This window comes from Alosa pseudoharengus, unplaced genomic scaffold (assembly GCF_046254945.1).
Source record: "Alosa pseudoharengus isolate Yale_2024_CS ecotype anadromous, Long Island Sound unplaced genomic scaffold, YU_APseudo_1.1 YU_APseudo_1.1_scf_14, whole genome shotgun sequence".
Lineage (NCBI taxonomy): Eukaryota > Metazoa > Chordata > Actinopteri > Clupeiformes > Clupeidae > Alosa > Alosa pseudoharengus.
Window position 1 is genome coordinate 16,911,335 of NW_027468609.1, and position 17,988 is coordinate 16,929,322.

Genomic DNA, 17,988 nt, shown 5'->3' on the forward strand with positions numbered 1-17,988 from the left:
TGGGTCTGTCATTGGGTGCATAATATGTCCAATAGGTTACCTCACCACACAGAAAGAAACAGACACAGAAGTCACTTCAATCAGTTTTAATATCATTCATAAAACACCCTGCACAATTCACATTCGTAAATGTCAGAACTACGTTCTATAAATCTTACCCAGCAATACAAATATATAAAGCTGATTTGATTCATATATAAAAAAAAACTGACTGTAGAAATCACTCAACCAGCAGCTAGTAAAAGTTAATCTCTCTCTCTCTCTCTCTCCACATGATGGATCAGTCACACAAGATTACTAGAGCATGGAAACACTCACAAGCACGCACGTGCGCATACACACACACATTCTTTCCAATAAAAAAGACAAAAATCAGCTCAGTGCATGAAATAGGATGGGTTCTCGGTGTGTGAATGGAGGTCATCTGTGATTGGTCGGTAGTTTGAAAGCCATTGTGGCGAGGCGTTCTTCCCTTTTCTGTAGGTCCCAGGCAGGCATGCCACAAGCTCATAGGCTGCCTTTGTACTCATGGCGACAGTATCCCACAAACAGGGGCTCAGCTGGGATACCACGTCTGTCCAGACACACACACAGTAAATCACCCATCAATTTCATTCAATATTGTTCAATAAATAACTGAGTATTTAACTTGCTTAAATCGGTCATTTCCATGATGTGAAAAAGATAAAAAAAATAAAAAATTTAAAAAACATACATCCACACCTTAGGCTGTATATTATTTATGCATAATTATGAAACATTCCATCATCCACACATTGTACATTATGTATGCCATAACTACTAAACGTTTCATACGTTCAGTTTTTGACGAACGTTTGCAAACACTTGAAAACAGTCTGAGGTAGAGGTAGATCTTCGCGAACATACAGTGGAGCTGAACGTGGGTTTGACGAAAGCAACAATGCAATTACCGTTACAATGAAATGTTGACACCAAATCGCTCAGATTTAATTGTTCAGAGAAAACATGTTCGCCACAAACGCTTCGCCAATGTATGCCGAATTTGAACGCATCTATGGTGTATAATCTGTGTCATGTCACGTGGGTGTTTGCCGCATAAGGTGTATAATGTAAGTTAAGTAACAGGGTGTTTGCAGGGGTGCCGTGGTACTCACTCGATCATGCGGCAGCGGTGCTGCACCAGGCGGATGTAGGCCTCGTTCACATCCTTCACACTCTGGTCACTCCACAGCCTCTCAGCAACAGCACTGGCACGGGGCCTACACACACACACACACACACACACACACACACACACACACACACACAGAAAGAAAGACAGACAGACAGACAGACATTATTATTTAGTGACGGCAAACATGAATAAATTTGATCTATTTTGGCCTGAAAAGATAAAGTATCTCTAGCATGTGTGGATGGGATACGTTTAGGGTGTTGGAGAGTGGTGGTTGTATTGTGTAGGCATGGAGTGCACTGTTGGACAGGTGGGATGTCGATGTCTGTTCTAGAAGTTTCCATCTTACCAGAGGCGGGGGGTGAGGTTGGTGGCATCCACATACTCTCCCCAGAGACACGCCTCCCCACCAATCACAAGCTTCTTCTGCTCCTCAGTGCCTGGGGTCAAAGGTCAAAGTTCAGTCATCAGACAACTCAGAAATGGAACAAAATAATACTTAGACAAAATACTACTACTGGTAATAATGATAATATTATAAATTTGCATTATAATAGTATAATAATAATAATAATAATAATAATACATATACTGTACATTTTGTATGAACATGTAACAAGTTGAACTGATCTACCATATATTTACAACTCAACTACATAACTTAAATCTGCTCTTAGCTGATTGAGGATGGTCTAACAATCCTGCACTGTATATGTACAGCTGTATGGCTGGCACGTCCTTATAAGGTCAGGACGCCTTAACAAAAACCAATCGAGCCTTCCTGTAAGCAACAATTATCTCCTGTGTTGTTAACCACAGTGGACAAACATTACCCCAAACAGGCTTCCTTTCGACTGTGCCTGCACAAGCACACACGCACCTTGTGACTCTTGTGACTGTGATCGCCTGTGTTAATCTAGTAGGCTGAAAAAACACAGACAAGAGCAGAACTTGGCCAGGTGTGCCCCTCTGTGGTCAGGTGGTGGTCAGGGTAAACATTTACTACTGAAGAAAAAGACAAAGGCAGCTCCCGACTGATCATGTGACATCGCCACAGAACTGCCAGTGCAATGACTTTGCACTCTCCTGCTCGATTTCTCACACTCACACATCCAGACTGACATGTGACATCCCCACAGAACTGCCAGTGTGATCACTCTGCACTCTTTTACTCTCTCTACCACACACACACACACACACACACACACACACACACACACACACACACACACACACACACACACACACACACACACACACACACACACACACACACACACACACACACACACACACACACACACACACACACACACACACACACACACACACACACACACACACACACACACACACACACACACACACACACACACACACACACCGCGATACAACGACACAGAACCTCCAGTGCTATTCTGTCACTTGCCATGACAAGACAAGCCACCCCTTGCGCACACACGCACACTTAATACGACACAGCAACTCCCATGTTGGCCTACCCCTTACAACATGGAGTACAGAATATCATCACACACACACAGCAACCCCGTGTTGGTGTTGTAAGGCCTACCGCCCCCCCCCCACACACACAGAGTGTAGAGAGAGTACAGGACATCATCTGAGCCCCCCCCCCCCCACCACACACACACCGGTGAAGTTGTATGGGTCGGCCTTGTAAATATTGGCCCAGTCCTGGCCGTAGGAGATGCGGTTGAGGTACCAGGGGGTGGAAAGGAGGGTGGCGAACCCAGCAGCAGTCACGCGTGCCATCTCAGCCTGGTACTGTGCCAGATTGCCCTTCCACACGTGGATCTGGGTGTCCATATTCAGCTACTCACACGCACATGCGCACACACACAGACACACACACACACACACACACATGTGCATAAAGACCAACTCACAAACATAGGGAACAGGGAAATTAAGAACACGTGCACACACACCCACACACAATGAAGAGATCACACACTGCAGCCTGGTGAAAGCGGCTGTGTGGATTGTTTTCTACATTGGTTTTTGACAATCAAAATAAGCTTAAACTAACAGAAATCGGGTCAAACCCTTATAGAGCCAGCGCCCCCAGCCCAAAGCAAGGCAAGCTCATTTAAATTCACCCCATGCAATTCCAGGCCAGTCAGAAAAGGGGCATCTGCCGTACTCAACACTATGCCATTTGTACCGTACCTGAGTACGGTTGAACCCCAAAGTCCGGTTCGTTTGACCAGTGTGATCGCTCCGTACCCTGGGTCCGCCTGAGGAGGTGGAGTCGGGCACGGTGGGGTTGGGCTTATGATCGAATGATATAATGAGTATAGAGCGAGAATTATGATGCAATAAACACAAATGTTATGATGTTAAAACATTGTAAAATGTTTGCGCTAGGTTGTTATGGTAACGAAACACGCGCCCATGCAAAGATTCTAGAGCTCAGCAGCTCAACCGTGCCTGGGTACAGTTTGATAGTATGCAGTGTGTGAGTGTGGACCAAAAACTGGAGAGAACAGTACTCCGACACGGTACAAGTGAACCGTGCCCAGTGTGAGTATGCCCCATGTCTATGGTGCAACGTCAACAGGTGTTTGTAAAGCATGCAGCATCATGCAGAAGTACAATGGGCTAACCATAGAGATTTGTTGAGGGGAGCACGGCGGGTGAAAGGGATTGTGGGATTGCTGTGGGAGTGTGGAATGTAAACGTAACCGCCAATGGGATGATTTACAATTTAAGTGTGCTAACTAGACACACTAAGTTCTGATGGATGGAGGATAGAGACAAATAGCAATCATCTTTAAAAAGCAAGGATATCAAGGAATCCAAGCTGGATTCAGGCACAGTGCCTGAGAACTGAAACACACACTGTACACACATGTGCACACAAGCACACACACACAATCAATCCTTACAGTCAGCACCAGTGATCCAAGAAGAGGAGCCAGTTAATCAGAACCAGGGCCAGCTCCCGCCTTCCTCTTTTACGCAGGGATCAGGGCATCCTGTCACAGCTTCATACACACGCTTGGCTCATCAAAGCCCCATCTCTAAAGGTGCTGAGGCCAGGTAGCCTACCGTTGGCATCATCATAGAACACCCTCTTTGGTTATATACAGCAATAAGGTCCCATTGTGACCTTAGACCACAATAAATGCTACTACAATAAAATGCTACTAAATAAATGCTACGACCTGGACTTAATTCCGACCTGCGGTCATTTCCCGATCCCACCCTATTTCTCTCTTAACTTGCTTCCTTTTCTCAGCGGTCCTATCTACATAAAATGCCTTTGTATAAGCAGCTTAATGGTAACAATAAATACTACTACAATAAATACTACGACCTGGGATTGATTCCGACCAGCGGACATTTCCAGATCCCACTTCATCTCTCTCCTCACTCACTTCCTGTCACTCTCAACTGTCATATCTACATAAAAAATAATATACTTTACAACAAGGCAGGACCAACTCATTTCAACACCTTACACTCATTACTAAAATCTAACACACTCATTATTTCACTCTTCACAAACTATCCATTTAAAAAATGACCCTTTCTAAATGCCATTATGAATAAATGGTTTCATGAGGTTTACGGGTTTTAGGTCACACACCGTTGAAGCCGTGGGGGTCGGCATTGTAGTACTTGCGCCAGTCCTGGTTGTATTCGATGATGTCCAGATACCAGGGTGCGGAGAGGAGGGTTTGGTATCCTGCGGCGGTGACACGGGACAGCTCCTGTGTGTAGCCGCCCGAACTAAACCAGATCCACACGTGGACCAGTGTGTCTGCCTTCAGCTGCACAGCACAGGTGCGCACACACACACACACGAACATGTACACATAAATACACACATGTATACAACCACACACACCCACATAAACACACACATGTATACAACCACACACACCCACCAACATAAATGGTACGCACACGTGCGCACACACACACGAACATGCGCATAAATACACACATGTATACAACCACACACACACCCACCCCCACATAAACACACACATGTATACAACCACACACACACACACACACACACACCAACTTAAATGGTACCGAGTAGCCCCAAAAAAGTAATAATAATGACTTTAAAACATGTTCACCCCCAGACCAAAACACAGAAAGAAACCAAGCACCTCCCAAGAGCCAAACCCCACCTTTGATACACCAGCCCTCACAGCAGAGCAATGGCACAGCACTGAGTGACCAATGTCTTAGCATCGCCAAATCGGAAAATGTGTTAGTTAAGCTTGCACCCCTCACGTCACTGTATACACCACATTCCATAAAAGAATCGGGGACACGGGAACGCTCAGCCTCGTAACTGCCCCTAACCCTGACCGATAAGACTGACCCCACGTCAAACGTCTGAGCGAGCGTGTCGGTGACACAGGAAGACCAAGCACGTGCCACTCCCATTATGTGAGCGCGCGTGCCACCCACGTGCCGCTGTTGTACCCTCCCTCACGCAATCACGGTCTCAAAAGACAGCTTATTGCTGTCATGCAGTTGGACGAGCTGCTTAAAAAGCTTTTTTTTCAGATTGTAAACCCACCGCTGAAATCGTGGGGGTCCTCTTTGTAGAGGTTCTGCCAGTCTTGGCCGTAGGAGATGTGATCCAGGTACCAGGGGGCGGAGAGCAGGGTTTCGTATCCGGCGGAGGTGACCCGGGACAGCTCAGCTTTGTGACCGCCCGTACCCCACCAGATCCACACGTGGACCAGGGTATCTGGCTTCAACTAAACACCACAGCACACACACACGCTTTTGAATTAAAATGGGAAGAGGTGGCTCAACACTTCTAGGTCTAAGTAGTAGTATTTCATATCAAAACACTGTCAAAAAAGCAAAACAGTAACAGTAAGACATCCAATAACCCAGCAAGCCAGACACAGTTAGAATTAGGTGATAAAGTAATTTACAGTGATTTTTGGAGACCAAAGATGGTGAATTTTGTGTGACCTGGCCAACTACACACACTCCAACACCAAAGAGCACTCACTACACAAAGTCTCCCTCCAGTTTTGCCAATATGGCCGACCAACACAGGCTCAATTTCCTCAGAGTGTAAGTACATTATGATGCCATGCTGCTACTCATGCTAGTAAAAACGACCACAAGTGGAGTACCCAAACGTAATTCTGTTGTGTCGCCCCTAACTGAACACAATTGCGGCGGCTCTCTCACACGTCGGTGACCTCCTGGAGGCTAGACCATCACGAAATGGTAACTCTCACTCTTGATAACAACAAAACAGTAAGCTGTACTAACTGCTTGTAAATGACCTGTGTGTTTGTTTTTCTTTCCTTCGCTTAGTCACACACACCGTTGAAGCCGTGGGGGTCGGCCTTGTAGTAGTTCTGCCAGTCCTGGGCGTACGAGATCAGGTCCAGATACCACGGGGCAGACAGGAGAGTCTGGTATCCGGCAGCGGTGACGCGGGCCAGCTCCTTGTCGTACCCACCGAGCCATACGTGGACCTTTGTGTCTGCTTTCAGCTGAACACCACAGCGCACACACACACACACGCACACACACACACACACACACGCTTCTGATGCCAAGAGGGAACTAAAGGTCTTGAACTGTTAAATCAAAATTGCAGCACCTCAACCAAGCACCCGCAAGAAAAGCAACAGTCATTGGGACTGAACACACCAATCCAATCACAACCAGCGAAAACAGCAACAGGCCACAGATCACCAGAAATCAGCAAGTCGGCAGACACTCAAACTTTCCAAAACACGCCGAATAACTCAAAACCATCCAGACAGACGCCTACTTTTACCATCTGTATGGTTTTTTTCTCTTTTAAATGGAAGCCTAAGAGGGACATTTTTAAAACTTCCTGATTATGACTTCTGTAAGAAAACTACTAACCATCCACAATCAGCAGAGGGCATTTCATTTTTATTTATTTATATATATATATATATATATATATATATATATATATATATATATAAAAAAAATGCCCTCTATATAAATTAAATATATAACATTTCGAAATCTCTCCAATATTCTAATAAATTAATATGAGCATAGCTATGCTCGAACACACAGTATGTGTAGCTACGTTATCACTATGTTATAAACATCCACAGTTGAGTTGACCGTTTCCAAAAGGAGGACTGACCAATAAAACTGAGGGGCTCCACCTTGTAGTACTTCACCCAGTCCTGGCCATAGCTAATCCAGTCAAGGTACCAGGGGGCAGAGAGAATGGTGGTGTACCCTGCCCCCGTCACGCGACGTAGCTCATCCTCCAGCTTGTTGTTCATCCACACCCCCACCACAGTGTCACCTTTCAGCTGCGACAGGGCACAGTGATTGGTACCTGTGCTGTGCTATCAAAATGACCCATCACTGCTAAACAAGCTCACAGCCGATTGGCCTGCCCCACTAACGCGTTTCTAGCACGTGCAGAGGTGATTGGATGCACATTTAGGGTGTCTGGCATGCTGGGTGGCCTGCTGTTCCCATTAGTATTCTCTGGCTGAATCTCAGTGTCCACACTCGTGGACTCAACAGACTAGTGGTGCGCTTTCCCACTAAATCAGGACATCTCAGGATGTCCCACTGTCAAATCACGGAGTGCCTGAGGGCTATTTGCAGGACACTTTGAGCCCTTTGCACACTTTCCTTAAGCTGCCATCTCTGCAGACTATACCAAAGGGACTTACCCACAGTTCATAGGGCTTTGACATGAATCACTGGGTTACCCATAGAAGAGGCCCTGAGGCTTAAAAAAAACACAGTGAACTGCTGCAAAACCACAGTGAACTGCTGCAAAAAACGGAAATGTGTTTTGGTATCGCCAATTTAATGTGATGTGTCACCTCGTCCTGCGGCCCCCTTCCTTCCTGCCCTTACTGACCCTCACACTCAATCACTTATCAGTTGATGTCAGCTAAGTCTGTGAGGATTCAGGGCTTAGACCACTTAAGGTGGGACATTGAGATTCAGCCTGTGAGAGAGCATGGTCGGATTCTACATGTTAGTAGCTCAAGAGCTCAAAGCTTAATTAGTAGCGGAAGCACCATAGGTTTAGTTTGCAGAATGATCATAAGAGCTTTAGATATTAAGACATGGATGAATTAGTCTTTCTGTTTTAATTTGTCCAAAAATAAGATCAGGGCAATTCCACAGAAAGTAGACTTTTTGTCACATCAGTGAAATGCCCTGGCATTTGTATGATGTGAATGTTAACATAATTTTTTTGTGCATTTTTTTCTCATGTACATTCTTCAGCCAAAAATAGCAAATGCTCAAATGTCATGTAATCATTCACATCATACCATACCATCACATTTTATTGGCGTTATGGATGTTACAAAAAACATAATTTTACATGGAATTGCCCATCAATGTCTTCACTGAGAAGGACATAAAAGAGAGTTATCCATGTCAGTGGATTGTCCATGAACCTTTTAGACTCTGATGATCATATTATGTTAGCATGTTGGTTTAAAGGTCCTACTTACCTTCACGCCATTATCAAACACCTCTTGCCAAATCATGTAGCCTTTGTTAGTGGTGCTCACGATGTCCAGAATTCTGTTTATGTGAAGAGGAAAGACAGGCCAGATCAGAGGTAGACAAACAAACTGTTGACTGTTTTGACCGTTGAAATTTAAACTCAGAATTTCACCAGCAGAATTATTTTTCTTTTTTAAGAAAGTAAAAATTAGCAGTCAAAATGACCCGTCATGGCCTTTCTAGTGTTAAAATGTCATCAGGAAATACAACTTTCTAGTCACTACTGTAGAGCCAATCAAAAACTTGAAAGAAAAAAAAAACAAAGCATGGGGAATATGTTAATAAACAAATGTCATCAAATGGCAAAGGTTGTCATTAAGTAGAAAAGTTTTGTTTTCCAGGCAACTTTCTATGGTCAAAAAGCAAAATGTAATCAGTTAAATTTGGAGACTTTCCAAAGTTTAGTCTTCATGTAGCCAGTGTGTTTACTTGGGAGATCCCACAGTTTCGGTGCTGTCTGTGTGTCACAGTACCTCTGGATGTAGTAGGACTCCAGTTTGTTGTAGTCTGTGCCAAACCCTTGCTCCTCCATGAACTTTGTGATATCAGGATTAGATTTCCTGTTGGTCAAGGGAAATGTACAATCAGAAACAACATTATCATCTTAACTGTGTGAGTCTAACACAGCGTCTGGCAGCTGTATATTTAGCTCTTTGTCCTAAATTGCAAACTAACGTTAACGGTGAAGAGCTGCATTCTCACGGAGCAACAAAGTCGCTGTTAAGTCCACCGAATTGCGGATCTACACGATCGCTCAGTACTTTGGACTGTGCTTCCATCATCTCCAGACTGCAGTCTAGCAGGCCTAGCTTCTAACGTAAACGTTATCTCCAGACTGCCAGTGAATTCACCGGGTTGGTCAGTTGCTAAAGAACTTTGTTGGCATTGCATCGGTTGTACAGCTCTGTGCGCAGTTTTCACGGATCATCGTTGCCCTTGGACATTTTCAGCTGGTTTGGAAATTGGACTAATTTTAACATCACTTTTTCCCCTTTTAAAAATATATTTTCTTTTTTTATTTGTTTATTTGTTTTGTTGTCTGTCTTGTATGTCTTGGTGTCACGGGTACGCTGGCGACTACGCCGCTCCGTCCGGCATTTTTTTTGTATTTGATATTTTTTAAATGTATTTGTCTTGTCTTGATGTCATGGGTACGCTGGCGACTACGCCGCTCCATCCGGCATCTTTTGTCTTGTTATGTGTCTTGTTTGTGGAGCGCACTATGTGCATGTTAAATGCGCTTTATAAATAAATCTGACTTGACTTGACTAAATCATAAACATTTTTACCCTTTAGCAGGGGAGTTTTGAACATTCTAACAAAAGATTCTGTTCCGCAACAATGTAAGGTTCTAAAATTCCCTGTTGAATTCAATGAACCCAGGCTCTGAATGAACCCAGATATTCTTTAAAACCACGGTTGTCAAACTGGGGTACGCGTACCCCCAGGGGTAGCCTATGTGGACTGATTTCAGGGGGTACGCGAAAAAAGATCTAAGTCATATGCCTTTTCAAACGTTTTCTCTATCCCACGTTGGTAACTTACAGGAACACGCCACCCAATGTCAGTAGTAATATATGTTCTTACCTTAACTTTCACGAGTTGAGTCATACCTCTCCCTTGTCGGTACGTGCACTCAAACGCTCTGGTGCGCAGCTGGACTGTGTTAGCATGTTGCTATGCTAGCGGGCTTTGACGGGGACTAAGCATAGAAGTAATCAAAAACATCCACTTTTTCCCGACTTAAATACAGTTGCACGAGTAGTTGATAGAAATGCTACTGCCATGCAACATGAAACGTGCCGATTTTCCAATCGAATAAACCGGAGAACTACAATGTGTGGCGCAATAGCACTTGGGAGTACTTCGACCTAGCGTAGTAGTATTGTTAACACCTAATTGTAGATCCTATCCACCACAGAGTTTAGAATCCATGCTGGATCGACCCTCAGCCTCTCCCTCCCCTCTGAGCGAGAGAGAGGCACACGCACTAGAGATGCGCTGATGGGCTATTATTTCAACCATAACTGCATAGCAAAACGTATCATCCATCAGCACCAAAGTTTTTTGACCAATTTCCAAAACCGCACCCGCCCACCATCCGCTGGTTGTTTTAATAGGCTATATGGGTGATGCAGCACTGCTGACGTGAGGCTAGAAAGCTCTTGCCTGTTCTAGAAAGACTGATCTAATGCAGCAAATATATTAAAAGGCTAAAGTCGTACATTGGCTATGTTGTAGCCTATCCCCAGAATATCAGCAGCAAACTCAGTCTCTGTCTCGCAAAACAGTCTCCAAATAAAACACACATCGGCCTGTTGCCTATTCTGCCAGCTTGTGACAATATATCGTCCAAAATGCTTGATTGCATTGCATTCTCCACATTTCTCCACATTCTCACGTCAGCAGCGCTGCATCACCCATATAGCCTAGGCCTACATTAAAACCAGCGGATGGTGGGCGGGTGCGGTTTTGAAAATTGGTCAAAAAACGTTGGTGCTGATGGATGGCTGATGGATGATACGTTTTGCTATGCAGTTATGGTTGAAATAATAGCCCATCAGCGCATCTCTAGTGCGTGTGCCTCTCTCTCGCTCAGAGGGGAGGGAGAGGCTGAGGGTCGATCCAGCATGGATTCTAAACTCTGTGGTGGATAGGATCTACAATTAGGTGTTAACAATACTACTACGCTAGGTCGAAGTACTCCCAAGTGCTATTGCGCCACACATTGTAGTTCTCCGGTTTATTCGCTTTGAAAATCGCCACGTTTCATGTTGCGTGGCCGTAGCATTTCTATCAACTACTCATGCAACTGTATTTAAATCGGGAAAACGTGGATGTTTTTGATTACTTCTACGCTTAGTCCCCGTCAAAGCCCGCTAGCATAGCAACATGCTAACACAGTCCAGCCGCGCACCAGAGCGTTTGAGTGCACGTACCGACACGGGAGAGGTATGACTCAACTCGTGAAAGTTAAGGTAAGAACATATATTACTACTGACATTGGGTGGCGTGTTCCTTTAACTTCCGCATTTGCACTGCACATTAAAAACTTATTTTCTCTGCATTAACAAAATATTCGAGAGTGGAGACAGAGAGGGTAAAACAGCGTTTCTCAAACTGTGGGTTGCGGAGACATGCCAGGTGGGGCGCGAACTGACGTGAAAAACAGGAGTTTTTTTTTTATCTGTAGCCTAGGCCCAGGTAGCACCCGATGCGCAATGGACGCACTGTGTTATTCATAGGGAAGCGCTCGTGTCAAGGCAGCTTAGTTTAGTCCCGACCTGCATTGATTTTGAACGAGGTTGTGAGAGTGGTGAATTTCATCAAGACCCGGCCCTTAAAAGCGTGTCTATTCTCCGCACTTTGAGGAGATGGGAGCTGACCGAAAGGCTGTACTGTTTCACAGCGATGCAAGGGTAGCATGTTTGAATCTGCAAGCACATTCACTAATGAACATTTCTTGACGAAGCTGGCCTATCTTAGCGATATATTTGGAAAGCTCAATGAGTTAAATCTCCAATTACAAGGCAAAGACAAGCACCTAGCAGATAAGATCACTGCATTCAACAAGATGATTGTGTGTGAGATTAGGTGCAGATCTATTTAAAATCATTATATTCAGCACATTTGTAGGCCTATCATATGTTGACTATTGATGAGATTTGTATTATATGTTTATGATCCTATTCACTATTCAGCACATTTGTAGGCCTATCATATGTTGACTATTGATGAGATTTGTATTATATGTTTATGATCCTATTCACTATTCTCGACAAAATTGATAAAAATAAATATTAATAAAACAATAAAAAAAAAACTTGTTAACAATTGGTGGTGTTGGGGGTACTCTGGAAGATCATAATGTCTCAGGGGGTACATGCCTGTTAAAAGTTTGGGAACCACTGCTTTAGAATGTTAATTTTCCAACATGTCACATCCGTGTGAGTCATATCTAAGGGGTTGACGGTACCGGCTGAAGGGTAGTGTAGTGTCTACTGAGCCTGCACATCACATCACTCCTTAAGCTGTTACTATGGAGAGGGAACTGTGCCCATTTTATACAGAAATACCCGACATGGAACATTGTTAAACTTATAAACAACGTGCGGAGTGGTGTTAAAGTAAGATGTTTACAGTTGACCAAGTCTGATATCAATCAAGGAAGAACTAAGCAGCAGGACGGCAACATCATTTTTTTTTTTTATCTGCAACACTGGGGAGCTGTAAAACAGCCAGGAGATCTCTGATAACCCATTGGCCTCTAACAACTCGACAACGATGGCCTACTTCACTAAGACAAGGTAAGGCTAATTAGCGGCCTCACCAGCAGGAGAAGTCGACCTCGTCTCCCCCCAGGTGCATGTAGGCGTCTGGGAACACGGAGCTGATCTCCTTAAAGAAGGAGCCCATGAACTCATAGGTGGAGTTGAGGATGGGGTTCACTGGCCCGTACGAGCCACTAGGGGTGCTGCCGGAGTAGCATGGCGTCAGCAGGTCCTTCTGGCCTAAGGAGATGCAACAGAGGAAGTGAAACAGGAAGTGTCATCACGATTAACGATAACAAAGAACTCACATGTTCACATTTATATCCGACTTGATAGTTCAGGAAAACGATGTGTGTTTTTGGCTCATTGAAGAGACTGTGAAATTGAAGTGTGTCACTTCAGTAATTTAATTAATAAGTAAAAATAAGTCACTTCAATTATAAGTCTGGATCTGGATCTGCTATGATGACTCCTCAATGATCACTTGTAGTTCTGTAGCTCAGATATAAAAGGCCATTTAATGGATCATCGAGGCCCTGGTTATTGGTCTGGAGTCTCCTAGTTTCTAGTCTGAAGTCTCCTAGTCTTTAAGCATTATAGCACTGATCTGAGTGACCTCTGACCGCTCACCTTTGCCCCATGACTGCGTGTGACCCGGAGTATCAAACTCGGGAATGACACGGATTCCCCTCATGCGAGCAAACTCGATCACCATCTTTACGTCGGAGGGGGTGTACACATGTGTGTATGGCTGAAAGGCTCCCTAAGAACACAACGGAGAGAGAGAAGGTTTTACAGAAACAACATGTAGGAATTCCCCCTTTAGTCCATTTCCAATGCACTGGACACCCATTTAGCACTAAGGAGGTACCCTTCAAATAGCAACCAAAAGGGACACACTCCTACCCGTGACGAGAATGTTATAGTAACACACAGATATAATACCACAGATAAGTTCAGATTCGCACACATAGCTGAATGTTTGCGAATGTTTTCAGTCTGCCTTGAGTTTTCTGCCAACTTTTGCAAACACTCAAACAGTTTGAGGTAGTTATCTGTGAACGTGTTGGGAGTTCGACAGAGAGTTACTGCGGAGATGGAATGTTGACACAAAACTGTTGAAATGTATCTGTTCAGACAAACATGTTCCGATGCAAACGTTCACCTCAGGTGTTCTGGACGTGCATTAGGAATGTCAAAAAACCCATTCTCCATAACATACAAGAGTATTGCATCCAGAGCAATCTGAAATGATTGGGCCCAGATCTGGCTGTGGTGTGGGCAGAGGCTCACCTGCTGGCTGAGTTCGGGGAAGGTGCGACTCATGTAGGGGAAGGACTGGTCGTCCACAATGTGCCAGTGGAACACGTTAAACTTGTTCATGGCCATGGCTTCCTGTTGAGGCAGAACACAGAACATTAACATGGTGGATGGATGGATGGATGGAAGTTGCAGTTCTATAGTTCGTTCATTGTTGCAGCTCTATCACAAAGTGTTTCAAAAGTAACAGCATGGAATGAATCATGCAGAACTCTGCACCTGGAGGGATGGATGGATTGGAAGGCGGCTAGATGGATGATTAATGAAAAAGACAAATTCACCAATCCATACATACATCTACCAAACGACCACACATCATGTGTTCCTACTTCCTAGCGCTTCCTCGGAAAAAAAAAATCCCACAAGCATGTGACCAAAAACCAACTGCACAGAGGGCTAGTATGCTGACCATGAGCACTTCTGTATCTGGATATGTTTAAGTAAGTAAGTAAATACAATTTTTTTATAAGGCACATAAAATACAGTTTACACTGACCACAGTGCCGTACAAAGTGCACATTTCCCAAGTGCATGGTAGTATAAACCATCTTTGCCCTGACTGCACCTCCTGCCAATATAAACCTCCAAGGTCTGAATGAAATGTTTCCTTCCAAACAGCTCTCAAGGAACAAAGGAGGCAAACATGACAAACCTGAGTCAGCTGACTAGTCAAAACACCTTCCTGTCTGTCAGGATTCATCTTGACATCATTGTCACCTGAGTCATTTAAATACACCTGACCTCAGACCAACGCTCAGGTAAAACTTGCTAGTACACCTTTCACTTTAGGAATTCAGTGTTAATAATCTGACAATAACCTGAATTGTCTACCTTAATACCCAAAACCCTCTGTCCCTTAATATCTGTCTTAATGCCCATAAATAACCTATTACTCAACCTGGCCAATTCTGATTAAACAAGTGAATCTTCAGTGCTTTCTTGCTAAAATTGTGTATTGTGCTAAGGCAGATTGTGTGGACTTGTGCCTGAAATCAAGGCCTTTATACAATACTTTAACTTGCAAGGCAATAAAAAAAAACCTTGGATGTCATTCACACCAATGTCCACACATCCAATCAAAACCACCATGCTGTGACATTCACCTCTTCTAATCTTACAGTTACAGTGAGACTCTACAGGTGACATCCTGTGAAATTATGCAATACCATGAGTGTAACTGCCGGCAGACTGTACTTGTCAAGGTTGAACAAAACAGCAGCACTTCGCTTTATCACAGCATGTGACTGCGGTCTTGTGATATCAGATGCCATCAGGAAGATTGAGGTAGAGCGAAGCTGTGGTAAACCAGTTATATTCAAAGTTCCTCAATGAAGACAGGCAGTGGAGGCGGGACTCACGCCTGTAAACCAACTTACCAGATTGGCCAAGATGACTTTGAGTGGCAGGTAGTGGCGAGATGTGTCCAATAGAATTCCTCTATGCGCGAAGCGGGGGAAGTCAGAGATTGCCGTCTTATTGATATTTTTCTGTTGGATGAAAAAAATAAAATAAAAAAAAATCAGAAAAATATAGTACTACAGTATTGCAACAGCTTGCTTTAGCTGATAAAATAATAGTTTATAATATTTCATTAATGAGTTTTAGTCTCATGTCTTCTTTAGATAAAAATAACTTCCAAAACATGGTATTGCATAACATTAAGCAGGAACACCATTAACATGGCCAGGCTGACACATCTTAAGTCTGAACATAACAGTTTTAACTGAATAAAAAGGACTTGCAACACATCACAAATCAATATCAATGTCCAAGTCACACTGACATGACCAGAGTGCCCAGACACATTCATGATGAGAATTAAACAGTTTGAATGATTTAACAGAGACTTACACTTCCATAGTCATCTTCATACACCAGCTGGCTGAACGTCTCAAGGCCTGACCGGGCAAAGGGGGGGGGGGGGGGGGGTACGTTTCAAGTACTTTAAGCATAGCACTTAATTTTAGGAAGAGTGAACCTCATTGACACAAACAGCTTTTTAAAACTTTGAATTTTTGTTTCAATTCCAACACCTAAAGATGAGATGTTGACCTCCAGCTATAGACTGTGTTTACAACTTTATGGATTTGACTTTATTGCGCTGCAAAATTGCATGATATTCAACTTTACAGCAGGCTATAACTCTGCCTACACTTTTCTGCATTTGTGTACGTGTCAGTTAGTGTTTGTCAGTTAGATTCAACTTTAGTCATTGTGCCGTAAAGTTGAATATAATATAATCTAATCTGCATACATGACAAAATGAATATGTCTGTGTTGTTGAAAGGTTCCCAGAGGGCTTTGTGTTTGTGTGTGTGTGTGTGTGTGTGTGTGTGTGTGTGTGTTACCTCTCAGGGCTCCCCACACCTTTGGTGCTCTGAGCACAGCGGACGGCTGATCCACACTCAGCTCATCTGCAGGATACAGCCAATCAGACAGACCACTTCAGACACAGCATCACCTTGCAACAACTTGTGGATAACCACAGACCACAAATTACACAATCAAAGCACCTCTTGCATCTGACTAACTGACAAAATAGTTGAGGTGTGGACAGTATTTCTCTCTCAGAAATTCTCCTTTTTCATTTGCAGAGGAACAGTACACGATTGCACAGCCCCACTAAAACTGTAATCAGTTCAATTGGTGAGTGTAAAATAAGGGTTTCTTAAGTAAACACTTCTCCCAGACGCTTGTCATCATAAGTGCTCATGTGTGCCTTGTTTATAATAGCATCAGACAAGGCACGTTTAGTTTAACTCAGCCCAGTTAAATAAACTGGCAAACAGTTCAGGAGCCCATTTCACTAAAATAATGGTGTAGCTAAAATTAGGCTGTTTAGATTAAGCGGCTAGCGGGACAGTGCATGGATTATCTGGTGACACTGTGTAATCTCGGCATTTGAAAGGATCTGTGTGCGAAACAGTTTAGCGTGGCATATAGTGGTTGATCAAGTTAGGGCGGTCAACTCGCAGCAAAGGCAAAGAAAGGAAACCCCACACTCACATGACTCGTCGGATTTCAAACCCGGATAGCCGTCGCACTCGGAATCACTCGATGTGATCCAAACCTGAAGCTCCGACACTTCTTCACCAAACGTCTTTTTCGGCTCCTTATAGCCTTGTTTCTTCATGTAGCCAAAGATGTAGTCGAAATACCTGCCATTATAGGATTTCCATTACTTTCCCTATGCTCCATTCGCCACTTCCCTAGTCTATACATCCAATGCAAATGCACATTTGATTATGCATTCTACATGCCTCTTTCTTTCAGCAAGAGCCAATTTACCACAAAAGCTCCAAAACACACGGAAGTAGCCCATGTTTCAAGGTGATATGTTGAGAGTGGTGAGCCTAAGTAGGAGGGCAAAACAAAACCTTTTACCTGCGAAATGCCGTTTCCAGAATACTACAGCTGGGTCCAGCAGACGAATGCTGAGCATGGACAATCTGGAACTTCAAACTGCTCATTTTAAAAGCAACTACAGACGTCTGTACTTTTTGTGGCAGTGGCCAAAGAGACACATGGTCCGTATCTTTTAGTTTGTGGCCGTCGTAGTCCCAGATGTCTTCATATCCCTGGCACACAGCGAGCACCAACACCAGAGTTCCAAACTTCAAAAGAACACCCATGGTGCTGCTCCCCCCCCTATCAGAAACAGCAGTAGCGCTATGTCTGCTTTGCTGTGCA

At 43.9% G+C, this 17,988-nt stretch overlaps 1 protein-coding gene across 6 annotated transcripts; it reads right to left on the minus strand.

Annotated features, from left to right (window-relative positions):
* Window positions 1-71: 71 nt before the first annotated feature.
* hexb (hexosaminidase B (beta polypeptide)) lies at window positions 72-17,988 on the minus strand. Of its 6 annotated transcripts, none has more exons than XM_076283990.1 (14): window positions 17,683-17,988; window positions 17,305-17,456; window positions 16,647-16,712; window positions 16,150-16,196; window positions 15,675-15,785; window positions 14,272-14,373; window positions 13,609-13,741; window positions 13,038-13,218; window positions 9,181-9,267; window positions 8,653-8,725; window positions 2,809-2,989; window positions 1,506-1,596; window positions 1,137-1,241; window positions 72-574 (listed from the first exon to the last, which is right to left on the minus strand). In XM_076283990.1, exons 1-14 carry the CDS (start codon window positions 17,928-17,930, stop codon window positions 508-510), a joined length of 1,644 nt encoding a protein of 547 aa, XP_076140105.1. In that variant the 5' UTR covers window positions 17,931-17,988; the 3' UTR covers window positions 72-507. The 6 variants fall into 6 exon arrangements, with proteins under 6 accessions (XP_076140105.1, XP_076140103.1, XP_076140104.1 ...); XM_076283988.1 differs by lacking the exon at window positions 2,809-2,989 and adding an exon at window positions 4,770-4,953; XM_076283989.1 differs by lacking the exon at window positions 2,809-2,989 and adding an exon at window positions 5,724-5,907.

Coding starts and splice junctions, on each gene's coding strand:
- hexb (XM_076283988.1), bottom strand. CDS start 17,930: ATGGGTGTTCTTTTGAAGTTTGGAACTCTGGTGTTGGTGCTCGCTGTG. Junction 16,713..17,304: donor TTTGAAATCCGACGAGTCAT/GTGAGTGTGGGG, acceptor TGTATCCTGCAG/ATGAGCTGAGTGTGGATCAG. Junction 575..1,136: donor CACCGCTGCCGCATGATCGA/GTGAGTACCACG, acceptor GTGTCTGGACAG/ACGTGGTATCCCAGCTGAGC.